We start from the raw sequence: 19035 nt of genomic DNA on the forward strand, positions 1-19035 counted from the left end.
ACGAGGACCGCTCGACACGGTAACAGACACAGCGTCACTGCCGCACCGCCGCGCTGACGATCGTTCACCGGTAACGACAAACCTAAACTTCTTCACATAAACACACACACATCTCTGCACCTTAGGCCGCACCTGGAGTTGCCGTCTCCTTTCATAGCTTGCTTGTGCCACCACTCCACACGCGTCCTTCCCCCTCGCTGCCCCCCCCTCTTCCTCTCTCACACGGTCACCTCCGTCTTGCTGTTGGTGACAAAGTAGGGCTGCGTGGGGAGGAAGTGCTGGCTGTGGCTGTGGCCCCGGGTGCCGTGCAGCTGGTTCTGCTCCAGCACGGTGCACTGGGGCCTCTTGTGGCCGTAGGCCTTCCTGCGCCCCACCGTCTCAGTCCCGTCCCAGCCCTTCAGCCCCAGCCCCATCCCCATCCCCTGCCCCGCCGCGATGGTGTTGGAGCTGTACGTCAGCGGGTGGCTCATGGTAGCCGAACCGGAGCCCATGGCGGCCTCGGCGGCCCTGGACATGCCCATGGACGAGCCGCCCGGCATGGTCCCAGTCATGTGTGCCATGGAGGTGGCCCCCAGTCCCGGCCCCTTGCTACTGTGGCCGTGAGCGTGAGTGTGAGCGCCGTGAGCTCCGTGGGCTCCGTGGACGCCGTGGCCGCCGTGGGCCGCGTGGCCGTGGCCGACTTTGGGTTTCTGGCCGTTCGGCTTGAGTCCCCCTCCTCCCCCGCCGCCGGCTAAGTGCCGCTCGGTGGGGAGGGTCGAGACGGACGAGATGCTGGGCATCTCCGTGACGTAGGTCGCCACCGGCTCCGGGGTCAGCGGGCCCAGGGAGGTCATGGGAGTCATGGAGGTCATGGCCGTCAGGGAGGTCATGGCCGTCATGGAGGTCATGGGCGCCATGGAGGTCATGGGGGTCATGGTGGTCATCTGGGTCATGCTGGGGTTCATGGGGTTGGAGGTCATGGGGTTAGAGACCATGGGGTTGGTGGTCATCGGAGGACTCATGGAGGACATGTTGCTCATGGAGGGTCTCATGGTGCCCATGGGCTGCAGAGGAAGGCCGCCTTTAGCCGGCAGCTCCACCATGAGACGGCGCTTGTTGTAGAGTTCACCGTTGTACTTGGCCGCTGAGGGAAGAAAGAGAGCAAGAGAAACACAAGGTTAATGAAAATGTTAAGTAGAGAAGAGAGAGGAGCAAAAAGAGCGCAGCTGAAAGCTTGGGTTAATTGTTGAAATCTAAGTGAATTCACTTCATATAATTGGGCTGTTTTCTCTTTTGTACGGTGTCAGTCGAAAAAAATGTTTGTCATCAACTCCTCTGTTTTGTCACGGTGGAACAGAAAGAATAGAAAATGGTTATCGAGTGTGATTCATAAAACAGGACTTGCAGCAATCGACTGTCTATTGATCAGCTGAAGAACACGGACTCAGACATGTGTACATGAGAACACACACACACACACACACACACACACACACACACACACACACACAGTCTCGCAGGTTGCCAGTCTTTCATTATAACATAAGGATAGAAAACACGCCATACTGTGACTCTTTATTTTTCCTCTCACACTTTGAGAAGGTCATGCAGTCGGCTGCCACCCTCTCATTCTCCCACAGCCGAGCAGCAACAATAACAAATCCATATCCTCTAACCCTGCTACCTTCATTCTGCCCATATAACTGCTAAACCAGGCATGGATCCAGGGCTGCTGGAAACACCTGAATATAGAGGCCACCATCTTGGAGGAGTGACAAAAGAAGAAGAGATTGTAATGTTGTCGCCTCTTCCTCCCTGATAAAACACAGAGAATGCCTAGTTTCTGTGTAGTGGTAGGATGTTCTATTAAAGCGATGTCGGACTTTGTGCTTCCTGGACATGATAAAACCCCAGAATCAGTGATTCTCGGTTATCTGTTGCTCCGGCAGACGAGATTGGAGAATTGTGTTTTTTTTCTCTCTCCATTCACTGTCATTGTATGGAGGAACAGTCTGAAAATCATCTTCTAGCACATAAACGAACGTGAACAAAGCAAATTCTGCCAATGTATAAAAAATTACTCTCTTTTTTTGGCCTATTTACAACTATTGGTAAACAGATTATTTTCTTTGTTCTATCGGGCATAAGTTTCCTCTGACCAGATGTCGGTGTTACACTTGTTCAAACTTAAAGGTTTAATAAACTTAAAGAAAGCGATTCACTTAACCACAGTTCAACAGTATGACACATATTGTCAAAATCTGCTTTGTTTGTGTGATTTTCAGACTGTTCCTCCGTACAATGGCAGTGAATGGAGAGAGAAAAAAACTCTGGAGAAAAAATACTGGAGCAACAGATAACAGACAATCACTGATTTTGTGGTTTTATCATGGAGGAAGATACACAACCCAAGGCACTACCAAAGGTCAACATCACTTTAAAGGGGGGAAAATATTTGGGAGGAAGAGGTGACAACATTGCAATCTTTCATTTTGTTCTCACTCTTCCAACATGGCGGCATGCCCCTCGTAACTGAAAGCTCCAAACTAAAAAGATAACTTTTATTAAATTCTCTTGATTTCTTCAATTCAATTGCTTTATCTCAGTTATTTTTTTCAATTAAGTTACATGAAATTGTCTTTCGTCCTCGCTCATTGAAATCATGCTGCTTTTATTCCTGGTTTATTCCCGAGGAGACCTTGCTGTCTACTCTTAGCCTCCACATTCCTACAGAGAAAAAAAATAAGGTCGGCGCTATTCTCGGAGCGTGTTTAAGGAACGCCCGAGTGCCTTCTGATATAAAGCTATAGATCTGTACGCAGCACTTGACATTTATCTTTCAGACGAGACAGTTGTAAAAAAAAAAAAAAGCCTGAAGACGTACTGAACTGGACCTTGGTGTTGAGAGAGAACGAGTTTAATATTGTTTAGGGGTTTAAGAGTAAAGAGGAAACATGTACACACACATATATATACACATATGCATATACATATAACACACACACACACACACACACACACAGGAGCATCAGCTGCACTATCCTTTATCCTTCCAATAAGACTTGTAGCTGTGAGTGTTCCTTCTGATGCTTCTTTCTGGATGCCTGTGTGTGTGTGTGTGTGTGTGTGTGTGTGTGTGTGTGTGTGTGTGTTAGTATGTGTGTGGGTGTTGTTCCTCCAGCCTCGGAGCAGTTATGTTTAATGCCTCCCATTTATTCCTCTTTCTGTCAGTCACTGTCGCCCCGGCTACAGTCTCTCTTATCACGGAGAAAATGTGACCTTTTTTTCCGTCTGATTCACGTTCACAGTCGAGTCATTACTCTTTAGCCCCTGTCGCCCGCACGTCCTTGAAGATAAAGTTAACACACTCAGCGAGTTTGCTTTGCCGCTGTAACTATAAATCTAGTTTATCGCTCCGTGAACGGGAGAGAAACGAGCGAGCCCCCCCCCCGTGAACGGATGGCGGGGTTTGGTTGGTTTGAGGGGGGGGGAGGGAGGAAGGGAGGGAGGGGGGGGAGGGAGGGAGGGAGGGAGGGGAGGCAGGGGGGAGCTACACACACCGCCCCGGGGATCAAACCCGCTCAGGCGACAGGTGAATCAATCCGGCGGCGGCGGGTGAGGCTCAGCGGCTCCGGCACATCCAGCGGGCGGACGTGAGCGGAAACAGAAAGCGGCGCTGAGGCTCTGCACGCCGCCGCCTGCTAAAGGCCAGCGACCCGCTGAGACCGCCACACATTATGCATCCTCAAACCCCCCCCCCCAAAAAAACTGAATTAAGTACAGATTCTGCACAGTCCCACAGCGCAGGAACATAAAGACTTTATTAGGGTTTGACTTTAAATGAATCGGACTGCTTTTTATTAACTATATTGGATAACAGCCAATCATGTTGTCCACTGCCACTGCCATTTTATTTATTCATTTAATTATTAAAATACACAACCAGTCAAAAGATTAAATGTACTAGGTTTTTTATTATCTTAAAGCCATTTTCATCTAAAGGCTTATGCTTCAATACTTGAAATTAGTTTCTTAGACAATCAATTAGACAGTCAATAAATAAAGTGAAGTTGATCCTATGTATGAATTTCTTTCCAAAGCCTTTGCCTTTCCATTAAGGCAAAGGGCGGCTACTTTAAAGAATCTAAAATATAAGATAGTTTTGATTTGTTTAACACTTTTTTGGTCGCTGCATAATTCCATTTGTGTTATTTCATAGTTTTGATGTCTTTGCTATTATTCAAAAATGTGGAAAATAGTAAAAATAAAGAAAAAATGTAGTGTGTCCAAACTTTTGACTGGTAGTGTATGTTTCTATAAATTAATTCTTCACTTGAAGGCAGTAAAGCATCCCAGAGTTTCCCCTATTGAATATGTGAAGTGGGTCACTCTGCCTTAAAGATCTGCTAACTCTAAAAGAATTTCATTAGTCTGGCTTTCAATGGAGAGTTTTTGTGTCCCAATTTTCATCTAAACGCTGTTTCAGAGACTTTTCCACTTTCCCCCACGTGTGTGTGTGTGTGTGTAACTGTATGAATGAGAAGCGGGGTATACTGCAGGAAATGAGCGAGCGTGATAAAAAGGATGAAAAAAAAAAAAAAAAAAAAAAGGGCTGCGCGATCCCGTTCCCAATTACTGAAGATTTACTTTGCAGACTGTCAGTGAAAGACTAACTTATTAAGAGGCGTGTATAGGAACGCGGCCGTGTCTTTAGGGTTTTATGGCGGTTGTTAGGCTTAGCGGGGCAGACGCAGGCTATAATTGGTCATTTGTACTTGTAGTAGACTGATACGCCCGCTGTGTCCTCTTCTGGGTTGAGTTACAGGTCTGACTCCGGAGGCCCTTTATTAGTTAGTTTTCACCGCAGCTGCAGTTAGAATCCAATAAAGTGACCTTATATAGATGCATGGGGGACAGTGGAGATGGCTATTGATTGACAGAAGTGTGGCTTATCAGCTGCTCAGCCTGTGGCTGCTGGACCGTTGGGAAAGTGGCAGAGGCAATTAAAGAAAAGAAAAAACCAGGGGGAATGGTTGGGAAAATAACATTGAGCTTATAGGAGGGGTTCCATTCCTCATGGGGTCACAAGGCAGCGAAACACTAGCAGGCTGTATAGAGGAGGAGAAGAAAAGAAAAGCAAAGTCCATTTATGTTCTTCAAGATTAGTGGAGCTCGCACAAAGGTGACTTCAAAAAGAGGCGCGGCTGGCATTTCGGTTTTGTTTGCTGTCATTTACTCTCTCTCCCTCTCTGTCAGGGTCTCTCTCCCTCTCTTAACTCCACACACACACACACACACGCACGCACACACACACACACTCTTCAGCTCTCCACTCTGCGTGACGTGCACATCACATCACTGGCTCACGGTAATGGCACCTTGCTTCCTGGAATCCCAGCATCCCGAGCTCTCTATCTCTAGATAGGTTTCCAATCATTTTCACAGGAGCCTCTTTGAAAAACACTTGTGGAATGGAAATCTGTCAGTCAAGTGTGAGCTGTGAGTGCGAGTGCGAGTGCAGGGAGGGGGGGAGAGGAGAGGAGAGGAGAGGAGAGGAGATGGGAAGGTAGAGGAGGGGGAAGGCCTCCCTTCAATTATAGAAATGGAATCAGATATGAGCTGCTGTTTGGAAGGATGGAGATTAGCAGCCCAATGATTCTTTAAGGAGCGAGATGGAGCGTGATGGATTGAGGGGGAGAGATCAGGGGGTGAAGAGGAGGCAGAGTGTGTTGAAGGGGGGTGAGGAGAGAAAGGAGAGAAGAAGCAAAATAGAAGGTGGAGGAGGAGAACGCAGGGGAAAAGGTAGGAGGAGGATGATGATAAGGCAACGGTATGAAGAAGAAAGAAGAGAGGGGGAAGGACGGGAAGAAGCAGGAGAAAAGGTGAGAGGAAACGAAGGAGACAGGGAGGAGAGGAGAGGAGGGCCTGGAAGAGGATGATGAGCGGAAAGAAATATGAGGGGAGAAATTAAAGGGTAGAGGAGCAAACAGGATGAAGGAGAACAAAGAAAATGGTGGGGAACGGGAGAAGTGGTGGGAGGAAGATGAAGGCCAGCTTAAAAGTAGTGAATATAAAGCAGCAGCAGAAGAAGAAGAAGAAGTGGGTTGTGAGAGAGGAGAGGAAGAGGAAGGGGGGAAGAATATTGACAGACACATGCTAAAAGGTTTGCATATAATTTGCACATCACATAGACCCACTTCAGTTTGTGCACAGAGAGCCTTATGCAAACCCAAATGTACAAACTTGGCTCACTTTAAGCCTGTGAAACAATGATGGGGCCAAATCACTTATCACTGCCTTTTCAATTTCCCTTCAAATTGAATTGCTAGCAGTTACATAAACTGTTGCCATAATTATACAACAGAAAAAAAAAAATTCAGTCTTCTTGCTTCCACTGCACAAAAGAGATGCCCGGCATAAACAAGCATGGAAATCTGTTCACAAGTCTGAGGATGAGTCAGGGACGTCCACACGCTGCGTGTCGGGGAGGGAAGAGCATTTACATTTACAGTTAGGAGAAGCTCGCACCTACATTTGTCATCTGAATCAGATATTTCACTTGCTGCTTGGCATGCAGCAGGCTTTTCACAGACAGGCACTATATGATTATTTTTCTAATAAAAGGCACAGAAGCAGACAAATGGCATCTTGTATCTGTTTATACAGACATCTAGTAGTGTTTGCAGAGTAATATCTGGAGTAAGTGTGCTGCATACTGAATCAGGGGCGCACTGGGCAGACCTACCTGCACAGCATAAACAAGCCGACAGGCACACCGTGTAAAATTCACAAGTCAATCTAAAACAAGTTCGGGTTATGAAATAGCGAAGCCTCTGCCAATAGCATATGGCCGTGATGATAGAAATTCAAATCAGTTGTACCAGTAACTGAGCTCATTGAATTTGATGGCATGCATTAAGCCCTCAAACAGCTTGATAAGCAGGCTGTTACTGCAGGTTTTACAGCACGTCCAGTTTCGGTTGTGCAGTCAATAACACCTGTCAAATCAAGCCTGCTCGATTCGTCACATAGTTCCCACAGACATCTGCACACCCTCTGAAAATCACTCTGACTGCTGCTACCCTTTGTGTTTGGACCACACAGCATCTCACACACTGTGAGGACACCCAGCAAATACTTGAGCCACAGTCCTCCTTTCATAACATACTTTTTATTTCATTGCCTTTCCTTGAGACCATGGGTCTTTCTCAGTATGGATTCTTGTGTCCTCCATGATGCGTTTGACATAATGCCTGATGGCTGGAGTACAACTCCAACACAAAAGAACACTTGAGGATGGAGGACAGAAAAATCCCAGAAGGATCTTCCCTGGAAGGACAGTTGACATGGCCGATGATGAGAACCAATGTAGAAGATTAATTGCGAGAGCGACGCATCACATCCAAACAGCGCTGCAGTCTGCAGTATAGAGCCAACAGAGACAGCTGGGAAAATCAACACCTGTGTGTCTTAATTGACGGCACAAAGTCAAGCACACAGCCCGTCTCTCCAAGACAACGCGCCAAGAACATTTTCCACATGTATCGACTTGGCTTTGATAATCACCTATAACTCCCACAGACATCCAGCACAGCCTTGGAGAAATACTCTGAATGCTGCTGCCCTGTCTGTTTGGACCACAACACATTTCACACAATGTAAGGAAACCAAATAAACAACACTTTCTTTCACCGCCTTGAAGGTTGGTTACGGCCTTGAGACAGCATGTGTTAATGGCAGCCATCAACCCGGCCCCTGCTCCCGCTCCCCAGACACTCACCCACAGCCTTGAGCGAGGCGTACTTGTTGAGCTCCTTGCCCGACTGCTGCTGCTGCTGCTGTTCGTAGACGTGAGCCAGCTGGCTGAGGGCGGGGTACGGGTGCTGCTGGCCCATGTTGGGTCCCGGTCCCACGTTGTTGTTGATCTGACCCCCTTCTGTGGGCAAGGAGACATGACAAGGAGAGGTTAGAATACATTACAACAGGTTTAGGATGAGTCTGCTGCAGCACTGATGGTTTAAAGCCTGTATCACATGTCAGTCTCTCTCCACTTGGAGTTGTCTAATAAAAGCACACATAATCAAGCACACAGCACAGCCTGTGGTCTCTCTCATCTGTCACCATTGATGTTTTAGTTTCCCCAAAAGGAGGAGCCCTTTAATCCAGTGATTCTCAACATTTTTCATATCAAGGACCCCTAATTTAGTCCATATTAGAGCCACGGACCCACATTTGATGAGATTTTGTCTCTCAGACCCAAATCCGAGAATATTTTTTATTGTTAGATATGATTTTGCCCAGAATTCCATGACTATCTGTATTTTAGGTAGAGAGATAACAGTGAATCTATGATCAAAACAGTCATTCTTCTACATTCTCTGATTCTGTTAACTTCTTGTAAATGAAATAATGCTGAAGTTTAAAAATTCATCAATGTGCTGGGGACCCCCTGGAACCCCCACAAGGACCCCTGGTGGTCCCCGGACCCCACGTTGAGAACCACTGCTCTAATCCTCTACCCTTTGTTGGGAAGAGTCATAGAGGAAGAGTCCGTGGTAAACACATAAACATGATCATGGCTGAAGAGGCTGCAAGCGATAAATCAGTCACCATCCCTGTCAAATCCTCCTAACGCTTTCATCTTATTAGTAATTATCAAGATAATATTATATAACAAGATAATTTGGCCAAGAATAATCGCACTATGAGACTTTCATATCGGTACAGGTCTAGCTGAATTCCTTCCTCCTTAAACTCCTTAAACTTTGTTCACCCAGGGAAAGTTGACGAGGACGAATGCCCTTCTCTGCGTCGGCCTGCTTCACACCACCCAAATTAAACAGATTCACACCTGAGAGCTTGGTCAAGTGCCTTGCTTAAGGGCACCGCGGCAGTATTGTAGTTGAGGGAGGGGAGAGTGTTTCTCAATCACGTAACGTCGTCACTAAGCACAAAGCCACTGACACTGACTGTAATCTCACCACTCTTACCGCTGAGTCCATCCTACTTATTATTACGTAGCATTGTTTGCACAGCCTGATAATGGTGTCTGCACAAGTCTTTATATAATATGCCTGAGGAATTATGTGTGTCCATGCTCCACAATGCTCAGGACTTGGATTGCATGCATGTCCATCCTACTCACTACAACTAACTTATGGTATTGCTGGCACTGCTGGACTCCTGCCATCACTCTGTAAAGCTGCAACCTGCTGTATGTCAGGCCGCCTGAATACACATATTGACAGAATCCAGTTTGTATAAACAGTATATAGGCTCTGAATGTGACGTTCTGTTGTACATGCCAGTAGATTTATGTTATGTCAATATTTGAGCTGTTTCAGTGCTCATGTCCCAATCTCATCTCAGTAAGACAAATTCCTGCGTATTTATTTCACTGTTTCTGATTAAAGATTTTTTATGTTGAAATACACTTGACTTATCAGCCTAAACCAAAAAATGGGGCTGCGATAAAGAAGAGCATCCGATCCCCCCGTCCTAATAGTTTCACCCTATTGGAAGTGATGAATCAAGAATGAAATCTAAACTGTCTCCAGTCCAGAGAAAGCTGGACTCACCAACGTTAGATCTTTAACTCTCTCGTCTCTTTGCTTTCCTTTGGTATAAAACATTACAGACTTGAGCATGCTGGTTGCAGCTTACTGACATCACGTTACATAATTTGTGAGTAATTACGTTCACTTTTCTCAAACAGTTATCTATTTAGAGCCACCAACATGTAGTTGCCTAGTGCAGTTTTGAAAGGAGTTAACACTTTTTTTGCCACATGCTTTATGCTATAATAAGTGATGGGAAGTACATTGTAACAAACATGCAACACAATGACTGTAGCCTGGTTGCAGAAATTGGTAATGCATTGCACTAATTAAATAACCACTAATTAGATTACGAAAGGCGTGTTGATTGTATGATTCTACACACTCATCATTGTAGCCAACACAACTTCAAACATGCAAACAGTAAACATGTTGTCCCCCACCAGTGATGTAGTTCCACCCTTGGGTCAGTCAGTGATTGCTGAGTGTACTTGAAATATGAGTGAAATTGTATAAGCATTTTCGTATGGGACAATGAAAGGACAGATTGACCATATATTTTTGTTGCCTACTCTCCTCAGAATTAGGCTTACAAGTCATATCTTGAAATGTAGTAACTGTAATTGTCCTGTTTTTACTCAATACAGTACAAAATATAAGAACTACAATACAATAAATACAATCGGTACATTACAAAATGTACACTACAATACAATTTATAATACAATATAACATACAACACCAGGAGCGTGAGTGTTATGAATAATATAAATGCTAAATGATAAGTGATATATGGTATTGCACAGTAGGTAAGTGGTAATATGATATAAGTAGTCTACACTGACAGCACAGTGGTAGTGCAGTGATGAGTGCAATAACAGTACAACAGTCCAACAACTGTACAATAACTACAGTGTCTTGTGGTTAGAGGTTTGCCCAAATATTCTCCATTGACTCTCACTTCAACACATCAACCCAGTCTGATGTCTCCAAGTGTGTAGCGTGTGTAGACTATTATGTTACCTATGATAACTTTAACTGTATTGCTTTACCACTGAGTCCCCATTCATTGTCCCCCACATTGTATGATAACTTAAACTGTATTGCTTTACCACTGAGTCCCCATTCATTGTCCCCCACATTGTATGATAACTTTAACTGTATGACCTGCTTTACCACTGAGTCCCCATTCATTGTCTCCCACATTGTATGATAACTTTAACTGTATGACCTGCTTTACCACTGAGTCCCCATTCATTGTCCCCACGTTGTATGATAACTTTAACTGTATTGCTTTACCACTGAGTCCCCATTTCATTGTCCCCCACATTGTATGATAACTTTAACTGTATGACCTGCTTTACCACTGAGTCCCCATTCATTGTCAATGCCGCCCCCTAGCAGCACAAAGTCAACGTTACAGTGTGACTAACAAACTAACGAACGAACGAACGAACAAATGGACGGAGACCGATCCATAGTCCCCCCTTTGGTGGGGGACAATAAAAGCTGTCTCTACACGATAGTAAATCATCAGCAGCCTATAAGTTCATCTTATGTTGACAATTGGCAAGAAATCCAGTAGACCTCAGTACTGATCGTCATCAGCAGGTAATCAGTCCTCTCCCCCAGAACACATTCTGAACCTAACCTTCCCCAACCGCGGCCCTAATCGATTCGTCAATGGATCAGCCTTCTCCCACACCTCAGTTATATAAAGGGGGCCTAAAGCTGTTCCTCCTGTGGAACAGGCAGAACCCAGATGGCAGGATAACACATCGACACACATGGAGAGAGGGACGGAGTCTGCAGCTCTACAGAGTTGTACAAGAGTGGCGGGGAAGTCTAGCAGAACGGCACAGTCTGACTTTAAAGCACAGCCCGAATGTTAAAATATGTGTGGGAATTCGGAGGGCGCTCTCCTCGGCATTGTCCTCTCGCTGTGCCGAGCCGGAAAGATAATTGCAAACTCCTGTAACCGAGGGCGAAAGGGATCCTTGCTAAGCGAATACATTCTCTTAAAAGCCCAAATAACCACTTGATAATTTGAGAAGTAAGAAAAAGTTAGGGGGAAGGAAGGCAAGAGGAGGGAGAGAGAGAGAGAGAGAGAGAGAGAGAGAGAGCAAAAGCAAAGGGGAAGGCTCAGAGAGGAAGGATGGAAAAAGTGTGTGTGTGTGTGTGTGTGCATGTGTGTGTGTGTATGGGGGCAAATGCCTAAAGAAAGAAGAGAGTGAGAAAAGTAAGAAGTGGATAGCTGGCAGAGAAAGAGGCTGAGGAATAAGGAATGGGGAGGTGTGTGTGTTTGGAGCACAGAGGGAGCTAGACAGAGTCAGTTAGGCAGAAAACATAAGTGCTTCTGTGTGTGTGTGTGTGTGTGTGTGCGTGTGTGTGTGAGAGAGAGAGAGAGAGAGAAAGAAAGACAGAGGAAGAGCTTTTGTTTGTCTGATGGAGGGATTTAGCCCTATCCTATAAATACATTCCTCTCCTCTCCCCTCCTCCACCCTCTCCTTTCAGCCTTCTCATACTGTATCTACTCCTAAAGGTGGCCTTTTGTCTCTCCAGCAACAGTGATGGGGAAGTTGTGTTGCCACAACCCGACACTATCGATTTCCACTGCCGCTCTCTCCCCCGTTTCGTTGCAGGCTGATGGCGTTCAAAGGCCATCAGCCTGCACACCGCACCTGTCAAGGAAAGGCAAATCGTGTTGTAACTAATTAATCACTTAGCCCTGACACTGACTCTGTCCAACACACACACACACAAACACACTGACTGACAAGGTAGAGAGAGACAGAGAGAGATGCAGACAAACAGAGGAAGAGAGAGCATGACACAGAGCGAGAGTGAGAGACTTAGAGAGAGACTGGGGAGTAGGAGAGAGAGAGAAACGATTCTCCATTGTCGTTGTAGTGCTTGGTGAAGAAGAAGAAGAAGAAGACGTGTGTGTGTGATTTCAAGTTTTCATTGTCTCTTTAGATAAAAGCAACATAATCCAACTAAGTGTCTGTTACCTAAGCTCTGTTGTTTGATTTCGTCAGTTCGAACCACTTCAAGTCTTGTATTCACTGCATTTTTCTTTACTTTTATAAATGCTCGATGTAATACGATGTAATACAACTACTCAAAAAAGAGTGAAATAGCACATCCATAACTGAGGTTAAAATGACTTCTTGGGGACTTTGATGCTCTGATGAAGGCTTTTCTTGCTGAAACGTGTTAGTGTCGCACTTCTTTCCCGCACACCACGATGCACTTTTAAGGTAAATGTAATGTACAAATTGCTTCGTGATTTACTGAAATGCTCGGGCAATAGCGGTTCTCTTCCGTCCATGCCAATGAAGCCTACTTGAACTGAAGTGAGATTGAAGCAGTAAGAGAGAGAGAGAAAGCGAGAGAGAAACGAAACGAAGAAAAGGGAGAGAGGGGGAGGAGAAAACGCAATGGAAAGAGGAAGAGATGGAGCTGATTGCAATGAGTCACGCCGACGCTCAAGCCCCCTCTCTCTCATACGCTTTAATAGCGTGCCTCAAAAACAATATTCACTCCAGTTATGATCAAAGCAGTTCCACTGTTTTTTCATGGAGAGGCCAAATTGGATGGTATGAGGTCAGCCATTTTCTCATTTCATAAGGGCTTTTGTCTAGTTAAAGAGCACAATTGTAAAATGCAATATATCCAGTGAAACACATAGAGCAGGTGCGCCTCCTTGCATAACCTTCTTCTTGTTAGGCGCTCTGCCAAAAAGTATAAACTTGGCTTCCAATGAATATGTGAAAAGACATGGGAATGGCAGCACATATGGCAGCACTCCAAAAAACTACAAAAACAGGACAAGACTACCTCAGTTATGCCATATTTTGATCCATAATGAAGGCATCAGCCTGGTGTTGTCCATTAATAATAATATGGCACAGCTGAGTTTTTTTATTAGATGCTGCACATCCATTTTAGGAAAAATATTACCTGCAGTTCATCATTCAAAATCTCTAAAGGTGATCCAGTCTGTAAAAATGTTATTTTATCAACCAAGCACCTGCACTGCTGACTGTCCTTTAAAAAGTAACATAATGGTTAGCATTTTTTGCCAGCAATTTTTTTTTGTGTGAGAGTGAGTGTCGCTATTTGTCAAATGGTGGATGTCTCATTTTGGAACAAAACTCAACTCAATTGCTCATACCGTCCTGACATGAGAAGAGCTGCTGCTGTGCATGACTGCTCTCCATGAATCACATCCCACTCGCCCATATTTTCCTCCACTATTTGCTCTAATACGTTTCTGTCTCAAAGTGGAAAATAATCCTTTCTACCTTTTCTCCTCGGGTGCAATTTCCTCACAGTGCACTCCTCGGTATTATATGATCATTTTAAGTTCACGGAAATACATTGTTCCGTCTCCTATAAGGGCGCAGTGGCTCGTAAAAATGATGATCTAGGATTTTGAGTTGCACTCATTGCAAGTCTGGATAAAAGCATCTGGTCTCATCAGGTTTTGCGAAATGAGCATGCAGTCTTAAAAATAATACAAATAACATATTATGTGACAGAAATATGTTTCCCAAGTCCTTGCCTAAACAAAAATCTAAGCTTTTGGCTCTTGCTAACTAGCCACCAGCCAAATTTAACAAAAGAATTACCAACAAAAATTACAAATTACAACAAAAAAAACAATGTTAATGTTAACATGTGACTACTAGCCACTAGTAACGCTAGCTTCTACTAGATATGTTAGCTAGTGTGCTAATCAGATGTGTTATCAACAAGACCAAGCTGACCAGATACTATGGTTAGCGAGCTAAACAGCTGAAATTATCTCAACACAAAATCAATCAGATGTATCAGAAACAGCACAGAAATGAGCCATGTCTATTGAATTAAGACGGCCAAATTGTACCTGACTTCCAATATGGCCGCCAGAGGGTGTGTTACATCACCTGAAGCCCTCTATAACTAAAACTCCAACTCCAAATGTCCGGATGGTGCCTGAGCCTCACTGAAATCATTACAGCTCCATATTTACAGCCTAAAAAGATAAAATTAAAACAACAGCTTCACTAAAAGTAACTAACCAAGTCATCATAGATTAGATTATCTTCAGAGGAAGGCCATATCTATCATACAGAAGCATTTTTATCAGCCAGGTTTATGCTAGCATACCCACACTCTATACATGGTAGTCTGCAGTGAGCAACAGGTTGTAATGCTTGGCGTGAGAGATAGATCCTACTTTGCTCCAGGATGTATTAATCTCTGTCAAAACCTTGCCTCTCTGCATATTTATTTATGTGAAAAGGATATCACACACACACACGCACATACACACACACACACACACACACACACACACAACAGCTCAGGGATGTAAACAAACACAGCACGGCCGTGACATCATCACACTGTGAACCTATTCACCAGGATGACTGACAGCTGTCAAAGTGCCCATCAGGATGATGAATGCACACAGGGGGAGTCTGCAGGTCATTTTGTGGCCCGCCGATCTGAACCAAGCCAAACCGGTTTACCTGGTTAGGAATGTCGTAATAAAGTATGATCATGTGTAAGTGTAGACAGCGTGTGGGATTATGTTTCTTGCTCATGTTCACATTAAAGAAGTAGACATCACAAAGGCAAACACATTAACGCGCACTGCAGGACGGGAGGCTCAGGAACGGCAGCGGTGTGTGTGTGTGTGTGTGTGTGTGTGTGTGTGTGTGACCGCATTGATGAGACAGTGTGTGGATGATGAGCTTATGACCGCCAGGCAACAGACAGCGCACTAAGCACCGCACAACAACACGAGTGCGGACTGTATATAACACCGCGGAGGCAGAGTCATGCGAAAAACACAGAGTGATTTCAAAGCCTCGCCGTCTCCCACGTGGGGGAATGTGGGAAGCCAGACATCTAGCATGGAGCCGCAGGGGAATCCTCCCAGGGCCGGGGCAATATCTGGGGCTTTTCTCATGTTCCCAGACAAGAATGTATCCTGTTCTCTGGGTGGAGGGGAGGGGGGGGGCAACATAGACGGATGTAGCGCCTGCACTGGATGTGATTGTGTGCGCGTGAGAGAGCAGGAAAGACAAGAAAACACAAGAGATATAAAGAGAGAGAGAGAGAGAGAGAGACAGGGGGATGAAGAGAGAGCCGGAGCACATGTATGTAGGAGTGCCTCTATCCCAAAGCTTGGCCCGGCTCCATTGCTACTGGCTGTACAGTGTAATTTCACCGCTTGTTTGATTCGGCGCTGAAAATTGCAAGCAGCTGACTCATCTATTATTCCCTCTTTCTCCTCACTCTCTCCAATCGGATAAAACCCTCTTCTCTTCCTTTCTTCAGCTGCAAAAACTGCCTCTCTGTCGCCTCTCAACCCTCTCTCTCCCTCTCTCCCTCTCTCCCTCTCTCTTGTCATGGCAACAGTATTCTCCCATGTAGTATTTGCTCTGCAGCACAAGGCGAGTTCACATTGTCCTGCAGTCACCCGCGCCCACATATCAACAGGCAGGCCGGCTGTACTGTACTGCAAAAGTCATTGTTATGCAACCTGTGTTATGCTGCCTGCTGTTCTGTCGGTCTGTCTGTTCATCTCTCCACTTACTCGTCACGTGTCTGCTCGCCGCCTCTGAGCTCGTTCTAGGTCACATCATAACAGCATTGTCAGGCACTGGCAAGATAGCGTGCATGTTTTATTGAGGGACTTGTTCTAGTTTGGTAGAAGGCAGTTCTCTGAGTCATCCTTGGGTGTAATTTACCCCATTTACCATATTTTTTTTTTTACAATAATATCACAGTGTGAAGATTTTGTGCTTGTTTGGGTTGGCGTTGAACTCGGCCACCTCCTGCATCCGTCACGCGCTTGCTGAGACTGTGTAAGTGTAAAGTCTGGCTTTTATTATGTCGGCAGTGAATGAGCTGTGCCAGGATCCGAATTATTCACGCTTATGTGATAGTAATGTATGCGCAGATGCTTGTGTGTGTGTGCGTGTGTGTGTAGGAGTGTGTGCGGGTCCTTGCTTTTTCGCTCTGCACATGCACAAATTTAGTCACAGTGAAAACGGTAAGGAGGTTATGTGTGAGGCTGTGCGAGGCGAGTGCAGCGAGCCTCCTCTTCTGTTTGCCCTCCTGTCTGTATACAGCGCATGAGATCGCCCTCTTCCCTTCCCTCCGTATCTCTCTCCCACACACGGAGGACGGCGAGGATCACCGAGCGAGGAGAGGCCTCGCTGTGTGACCGGCGAGCTCACGGGAATTTCTTAGCAACCGCCGTAAAATCCCCCCTGCTGTGTGTGTGTGACTGCTTAGGTTTAGGTGGGGAAGTGAGCAAGGACGGCTTCACCTCCGCATTTCACCCAAATCTGAGAATATTTTTATCGTTAGATACGATTTTGTCCAGAATTCCATGACTATCTGTATTGTAGATAGAGATAACTATGACCAAAAGAGTTTACATTTCTTCATTCTCTATTTGTATTAACTTCTTGTAAATTAAATAATGGTGAAGTTTAAGAATTCATCACTTTGCTGGGGACCCCCTGGAACCCCCTCAAGGACCCCTGGTGGTCCCCGGACCCCACGTTGAGAACCACTGAGCTAGCTAAACAGCTGAAATTATCTCAGCACAAAATCAATCAGATGTATCAGAAACAGCACAGAAATGAACCATGTCTATTGAGTTAAGACGGCCAAATTGTACATTCTTCTGTTACCCAAGAAGTTCGTGCGGGAGCTTGAGCAAGGACGGCTTCACCTCTGCGTGTTTTGGGCGCTGGGCGGGGGGTGTAGGGGTGGGGGGGGTGGGGCCTGCACCTCTGTATGATCGGCGGGCGCTGAGAGGAAATTCATCAGATCCTCGTGATGTATGAGTGAGGTGGTGGAGAGAGAGAGAGGAAGAGAGCGAGAGACAGATAGACAAACAGTGCGAGAAGAACAGATGTCCGAGGCTCCGTGGTCGGGGCTACCTGCTGGCGCTGTCAGCAGTGGGAGGCAGGTTTGAAGTGATAGGGCCAAGAGGGCTTGCAGATAAAGAGACTATTTGACACTGATGCTGCGGCTTTGGCTACGCCGTTAACGCCCTGAATGAACGCCAGCCCTTTGCGAGAGCCAAGCAAACTGCAAACAGCTTTTAGAGGTGCTTCAAAAGTCACCCTAGTACTGTAGATCCCAGTGCTTTTGCTATTAAGGAAGGCAGCTGGTAATGAGGCAACTTTCAGAGCCAATGGGGATGGTTGCTTTGGAGGAAAAATGAGTAATTGCACACAGACACTTGGGGGCAAAAGCTAGGCAACGATGTGCAATATGATAAAAGGATCTTATTTCATAAAAGGCGTGTCACTGGCACCGCTATGCAGTTGTACATTTGCCCCGAAACAGCGCCTAAAGGATTTGCCTGTCTGCGGCCGGCACAGCGTGGCCGTAAAGAATATTTCCCATGTCGCTTTGCCCTTGGGCCGCTTTATACCGGCGGGCTGTATGCAATTCAACACACAGCTCCGTCTGCCTGCTCCAAAACAATGTGTCAGATCCTCTGCCTTATATATGGCCTTGTTTTCCAAACATTGTTCATCTCATTATCATCACCATATGCTGCTAGCTTTGTCTTCGCTCATTAGCGCATCAGTACACTCCCATTTAGGAGGAGATAGTGAGAGAGAGCTCAGAGGGGGGGCGCGACACAGAGGCTGCGGGGAAATGCTCGGGAAATACAGAGAAGTGCTCTGTGGAGGGATGTAGGCAGCGAAGTCTATTCCCGAAACCAGTCACATACCTACCGAGTAATCCTCATGAGGACTGACCATAAAACAGACAGGAGTGCGCTGTGTGGAGGAACCGTATTATTGAAAAGTCTGTCGTGGGAAATGGCGGAACGAAATGATAGCGCGGAGAGAATAGCTTATCTAGCCTTAATTGTTCCTCCCAGAGCCTTTCAAACCACAATGACATCCGCTGCACCCTTTTATGATTAGAGCCTTCTGTCATCCCGTCCTCATTTTGAAGTGCTATCGATTTCTATTGTTCCTCATTCTCTTCCGTCCCATTCACAGCGGGACGTTCGCAGCGGAATTCAAAAAACCGTCTCCCTCCTGCATTGTCTTGTCACGGGACAATGCATTGACTCCAGTCTCACGGGACATTGTTAAACCCAGTCTTTGCATTGACAGTATCACCACATGTTTGATACCTACGCTACCAGTCAAAAGTTTGGACGCACACGATTGAATGTTCTATGTTTTTCATTCTCTTAAAGCCATTTTGATCTAAAGGCTTCTGCTTAAATGCTTGAAATTAGTTCCTTAGACAAATATAAATAGTGAAGTTGATGCCTATGTATGAATTTCTTTCCAAAGCCTTTGCCTTTCCATCAAGGCAAAGGGTGGCTACTTTAAAGAATCTAAAATATAAGATAGTTTTGATTTGTTTAACACCTTTTTGGTCACTGCATAATTCCATTTGTGTTATTTCATAGTTTTGACGTCTTTACTATTACTCTAAAATGTGGAAACTAGTA

The 19035-nt window shown here is 45.5% G+C and overlaps 1 protein-coding gene across 1 annotated transcript in view; it reads right to left on the reverse strand.

Moving 5' to 3' along the window:
* Nucleotides 1–218: 218 nt before the first annotated feature.
* The window catches only part of shisa9a (shisa family member 9a), a 43568-nt gene continuing 24751 nt past the window's right edge, over nt 219–19035 (reverse strand). Inside the window, exons 3-4 of the mRNA XM_071535710.1 lie at nt 7760–7915; nt 219–1123 (exon numbers count right to left, since the gene is read on the reverse strand). Coding sequence (XP_071391811.1) covers nt 219–1123; nt 7760–7915 — 1061 coding nt within the window. The remainder of the gene's footprint in view (nt 1124–7759; nt 7916–19035) is intronic.

This window comes from Centroberyx affinis, unplaced genomic scaffold (genome assembly GCF_046629955.1).
Source record: "Centroberyx affinis isolate AG114_WGS23_722 - 3 ecotype Tasmania unplaced genomic scaffold, CSIRO-AGI_Caff_v1 ptg002751l_1, whole genome shotgun sequence".
Taxonomy (NCBI): domain Eukaryota; kingdom Metazoa; phylum Chordata; class Actinopteri; order Beryciformes; family Berycidae; genus Centroberyx; species Centroberyx affinis.